The sequence below is a fragment of the Hemicordylus capensis genome, chromosome 4 (genome assembly GCF_027244095.1).
Source record: "Hemicordylus capensis ecotype Gifberg chromosome 4, rHemCap1.1.pri, whole genome shotgun sequence".
Lineage (NCBI taxonomy): Eukaryota > Metazoa > Chordata > Lepidosauria > Squamata > Cordylidae > Hemicordylus > Hemicordylus capensis.
In genome coordinates this window covers 145,100,352-145,106,009 of record NC_069660.1, presented here as the reverse complement: position 1 = coordinate 145,106,009, position 5,658 = coordinate 145,100,352, and the positions used below count along the sequence as shown (strand labels likewise).

At 52.8% G+C, this 5,658-nt stretch overlaps 1 protein-coding gene across 1 annotated transcript; it reads right to left on the bottom strand.

Annotated features, from left to right (window-relative positions):
- Positions 1-402: 402 nt before the first annotated feature.
- Positions 403-5,403, bottom strand: LOC128323165 (basic proline-rich protein-like). Its single transcript, XM_053245885.1, has 3 exons — positions 5,392-5,403; positions 3,900-5,070; positions 403-1,501 (listed from the first exon to the last, which is right to left on the bottom strand). Exons 1-2 carry the CDS (start codon positions 5,401-5,403, stop codon positions 4,123-4,125), a joined length of 960 nt encoding a protein of 319 aa, XP_053101860.1. The 3' UTR covers positions 403-1,501; positions 3,900-4,122.
- Positions 5,404-5,658: the final 255 nt, after the last annotated feature.

The window sequence follows — 5,658 nt, the reverse complement described above, 5'->3', positions numbered from 1 at the left end:
ACAAAATGAATGCGTTGCTCGTCAAGCTTTCCCTCTGTCTGCACACCTGTGTTGGATCCTTCTCCCCAACATGCTAGGTTTCTATACCCAGAAAGTTCCTTTAAAATTATTATTTTAAAATCCCATCTTCAACCTGCAGCCTGGATGCAGAGCTTTGCCACTGAATTGTGTGAGTGTATGAACCAGCCTCTCCTTTGGAGGATTTGGAGGGTAGGGCTGGCTCCCAGAGTGCTGCTAGGGCAGAATGAGCAATCCTGCTTCTCATGGATCCTGCCTCTTTGCAAAGCTTATCTTTGTGGCTCTAGAGATCCTGCTCAGGCCTACTTGAGAACATCTTGCAAGAGGTCTGTCATGAGGTTCCTTTGCACCCATACCCCCAAATAAATGACACGACACAGGAAATGGATTAAAACTAGGGCGATAACTTTATTAACCTAGTTTCAACAGAGAGCTGCAATGTAGCCAAGCCACAGTGGAGCTGCCACCCCTAGGGTGCAGCACCGTATCCCCTCTTCTGACCTGCCATCATGGTGCTGGTGACCAAGGGGCTACTCTATTTAAAGGCACCGCTCCTAACATGGGCCAGATCAAAAACCCCTACCAGTGCAACAGTGTAGAGTAGGCAAAAAACCAGCCACCTCCAGGCCAATCTGGGTGGATGGGGAAAATTCCTACTCGGCCCCAAAAGGCGGCCAGCTAATCCCACACTGTTACCCGGTGGGATGAGCGGATGCCAAGGTGTTCCTGCAGAAAGCCAGCAGAGGTTGGGGACTGCTTTCATTAGCATGTCCTCATCCCTCTGGATGGCCCTATGGACCGAGGATAAGGGATGTGCTCACATCATTTTGGCGCCTCATTAGAGAGGTACCGAAACGATTCGCCTGGTTCAGAAGTGCCGATTCAGGAACATCCCTACTAAGGATGTTGTCACAGCATGGTCCACTGTGTTTCCCAGGCTTGTTTCTTATACCCTGTCGGGAATGGATGCAAAAAACCAGCACCCCACACTGCATGCAGCGCTAGGAGAAGATGTGGTCTTGCACCCAGGCTCCAAATCAAGAGATGGGGCAGAGAGAAGAGTTGCAAACTCAGACCACAACTATAGAAACTAGTTAGAAAGGAGTTCTGTAAACTAAGGTGTGGCTTCCACTCCTGGGGTGAAGCATTGTGGTGCAACCATGCCTCCCTGTTAAGGGGGTGGTTTTTGCCTTAGAGGTGAAGGCAAAACTTCTCTGAATGGAGAAGAATCCTCCCTTCCACACAGAAGGCTCCTTTGGTCTTCTCCCAACACCTTGAATAGACTTGAGGCTTTGGGGAACTTAGCCAGAAAGGGAATGGGAATCTGGTGCGGGCTTGATCTCCTCAACCTCTTCCTGCCCACAATTCCCTTCACCCACGAGGGGAGATTTGTCAGTGTTGATGTGTACTGACCGGGCTGAGGTCGCCCTCTGCACTTGCCTCGATAACAATGCCAAGTGGGATTCCGGGAAGTGCTCCTTTGCTGGTAGGATGGAGAGAGAAGGCAAAGATAACAAGTGTGAGCTTCAGATTGGCGGACCTGCTATGACTTAAATGTCATTTTTTCAATGACCCTCAGTTTCAACTACCTTGATTTCATGTTGATGTCTTTATCCAGTCCCCTGCCAAAGAGCTGCTGCCCAAAATGTGTTGGGTTTTCTTCATAAACACATGGGGCTCTGCGCCAGCGGACTATATTAATTATTGCAGGGGTGGCCAACCCGAGGCTCTCTAGCTGTCTTTGGACTACAACTCCCATCACCCCCGCTGCTGTTGTAGGAACTACAGTTCCAATAACCTCCTACCACAATACGTGGTGGCTGGAGATGATTGGACTGCTGCTTCTATCATCCCCGGCTCCTATTTCTTATGATGGGGTGATGGGAGCTGTAGTCCCTCCACCAGCAGCTATGGATGATGAGAATTGTAGTCCAAAAACAGCTGGAGAGTCTCAGGTGGGCCATCACTAGCACCTTGGATCCTCTGTGGCTTTTCTCCTGGCTTTGGCTGTCTGCTGTGCTTACTGGGGGCTGCTGAGTAAGGGCATGGAGGCTGTGTGTCCCCCTTCCCACCGCAAACTAACGCTCTTGTTAGGAAGGGAAACCTATAGCTTAACCAGAAGAGAGCGAAAGTGCCATTTTCTCTGAAGAGAAGGGAACTTGCTTAGCCCCTTCTCCCTGCGGCTGTAGCTGCTTCTCTTCCATGGTTGGCCAGAAGAGGTGCCAATCAAGCTGTCCTGTCTGATTGTTTCGGTACTCCCCTAAGCATTGCCCACCCCCTCACCCCAGGAGAAACAACTACCAGGCTGATTGCCACAGCCTGTATTTGATTGATTGACTTTTACATTTTTCCTCTGGGAGGTGGGCAATGCTTGGGTAGACAGGATAGCTTGACATTTGGGGTAGGGGGGATGCCCACCTGCCCTCCCCCCAGCTGTTGAGTGCCAGTGTCTGCTCCGCCCAAGTGCCGCCTGGAGCTCCTGGTCAGACTCCCCCAAACAATCAGAAGATGGCTTCCAATCTTCCCTGGCCAATTGGGGAAGACAGGTGGCTGCAGTAGGAGGAAGGAGGGGTTGAAGCAAGCTCCCTTCTTCTCAGAGAAAATGGCTGTCTGTGGTTCTTCTGAGGAAGCTGTACAGATTGCTTCTCAGCAAGTGTCTGCATGGGCTTGGTTGCAGCCCCTTCTGACTGTTCCTGCCCAGTGAGCCTTTCCCCTCCTGTTGCCCAGTGAGGTTCTCTTTTTCTTGTACCCTCCCCCCGCCCACAAGACACTTCCCCCCTTCTCTGGCCGAGTAGGTTCCCCCCCTTCGTTCCTTCCCCTCCCTCACCACCCCTTTCCCCTTCTTTTGCCCGGCCAGTAGTATTTCTGTTTAGAGATTGAGCCATGTGCTTCCTATAAGAAAACACTCAGGCTCAAGCTTGTTCAGCTGCCAGGAGTTAGTTGCACAGGTCAGCCTGGGCACTTTCCAGATTAACCCTTATCACAGTGCCACTACGGATCTGCAAAGTGTGCTTCTGTATTGCCTGTGTATTGACATGTCTCTGTGCTATCACCAAGGTGTCATTCACATTTCCAATGCCTTCTTTCGGATTTTATTACTTTATTACAGTCCTGCAACATGGTAAAAAGATTGCAGTATTTTTCCATTTTAGGGAGTTTGGGGCAAACTAGAAAAGACTGCTGCCCCTGCTGGTGGACTTGAGCAACACCCTTTCATTACGTTGTCAATTCGATCCCAAGCTGAAGCATTTTACGGAGGTTGTAACTGTAATCTGGAAAGCGCCCGGCACTGGAAAGGTGCTTGCACTGGCACTGAATGGGGTGCTTTATCTTCCCAGAAACTGGGGGAAGTCCCACTTTGGAATTAATAACTGGGATCTACTGAAATGAATTACAAGAATGCGCCACACCCTGCAAGGGGTCCGATGGGCTGCACACCACCCCAGAGTGTCCTAACAAAGCGCAGTTTGAATATAAAAGATAGAAACATTTTAAATATATATGAAATGAAAGGCTTACCATCAACATAAGACCCCCCACCTTATATATAAATGGAAGCAGTGGAGGGCAGCACACCAGTGTCCCATGGAGTCCAGTAGGGCTGCCCCACCTCAACTGGCACTCTCCCCTCCCAAGCTCCCCATCCATCCTGGCTTGGTCCCGCTCTTGTCTTCTCCAGCCTTCCACAGAATTAGAGCTGGGATGCAGCCAATCCCTTCTGCATAGCCCCAGTTTGTTCCCTAGACACACCCACATCCAAGACTACTTAGGATCCATCCCCAAATCGGGTTCACCATGAATTTTCACCCAAATTGGGGGAAACAGGGAAAGGAACTGAGCAATTCAAAAACAAAAATACAAAACCAGTAACTGATACTGACTTTAACCTTGGCTCAGGCGTGAGGCAAGTCCTTGGGTAAAACAGCGTTGATCTCAACAGCATTTTCCACTCTTGGGATGCTCCATCTAGAGCTGCTCCATCCTCCTGGGATTCTGCATTTCCCTTGCATTCACTGGCTGTAGTTACTTCTACAGGAGTTCTCCTTGTTTCTTGGCGAGCCATTTAATCCCTACCCTGAGGGAAATCAAGGGCGGGGGGGGGGACTAAACTGTGGCCAGTCGCAGGAAGGAGGCAGGACTGGCCCAGAGCCGGTGTGTGTGTGTGTGTTTGTGTGTGCAGAAGTGGGGGTGTGGCGCTGTCCTGGGGCTGGCTGCAGAAAGGGGATTCGGGACAGCCCCGGTTCCAGAAGCAGAAGGGGGTGTGGGACAGCCCCAGTTCCGGCTGGAGAAGAGGGGTACGGGACAGCCCCGGGGCCGGCTGCAGAAGGGGGGTGCGGGACAGCCCCGGGGCCGGCTGCAGAAGGGGGGTGCGGGACAGCCCCGGGGCCGGCTGCAGAAGGGGGGTGCGGGACAGCCCCGGGGCCGGCTGCAGAAGGGGGGTGCGGGACAGCCCCGGGGCCGGCTGCAGAAGGGGGGTGCGGGACAGCCCCGGGGCCGGCTGCAGAAGGGGGGTGCGGGACTGTCCCGGGGCCGGCTGCAGAAGGGGGGTGCGGGGCTGTCCCGGGGTCGGCTGCAGAAGGGGGGTGCGGGGCTGTCCCGGGGCCGGCTGCAGAAGGGGGGTGCGGGGCTGTCCCGGGGCCGGCTGCAGAAGGGGGGTGCGGGGCTGTCCCGGGGCCGGCTGCAGAAGGGGGGTGCGGGGCTGTCCCGGGGCCGGCTGCAGAAGGGGGGTGCGGGGCTGTCCCGGGGCCGGCTGCAGAAGGGGGGTGCGGGGCTGTCCCGGGGCCGGCTGCAGAAGGGGGGTGTGGGTCCATCCCGGGGCCGGCTGCAGATGGGGGGTGTGGGTCCGTCCTGGGGCTGGCTGCAGAAGGGGGTGTGGGGCCGTCCTGGGGCTGGCTGCAGAAGGAGGTCAGGACAGAAGTTGGTCCGGCTGCAGAAGGGGGTGGGTGGGACTGTCCTGGTTCTGACTGCAGAAGTGGGGAGGTCCTCCTGAAATGCCAGCCTCTCATCATTATCTCCTGAAATACCAAAGTTAATATATAGACTATTCCTGAACTAGTGCTATTCAATGGTGTCAAATTTCATTTTGAAGTGGATAGTGGGATTTTCCTCAGGGCAGGGAAGTAGTATATGGGCAGCCTGGTCCTTCTGGCATATATGTAGGAAAATGACAAAACAGAGAAAGCTTTTGATTACATCTAGGTACTATCCATTATTACAATCTAAGCAGTTTCTCAAATAAAACCAAAACAAAACAGCAACCAATTAGGGACAGACTGACACAATTTAACATATCAGCTGAAATGATGAAGCAGAAAAGGTCTACAGTACTTAGACACTGGGAAAACTGTCCCTCTTTCTAGGACTCTCACTCACCACTTTCAGCATTACATCTGTGGACCTGCTACTTAAATGACTTATTTTCTTAATGACGTTTAGTTTTAACTAGGGATGTGCAGAACGCCCAGGAAAAGGTTCGCTGTGAAACAGGGCATTTCAAGCAGTTCATTCTCACCAGAGAACACCCTACAAAAAGGGGTCTTCTTCGAGATCAACCCAGAACCAACCAGTTTTGCGGCAAGTGGGTTTGCTGTTTCGAGCAGCGAATGTGGGTGCCATTTTGGAGGGCTGTTTTAGTGTTTC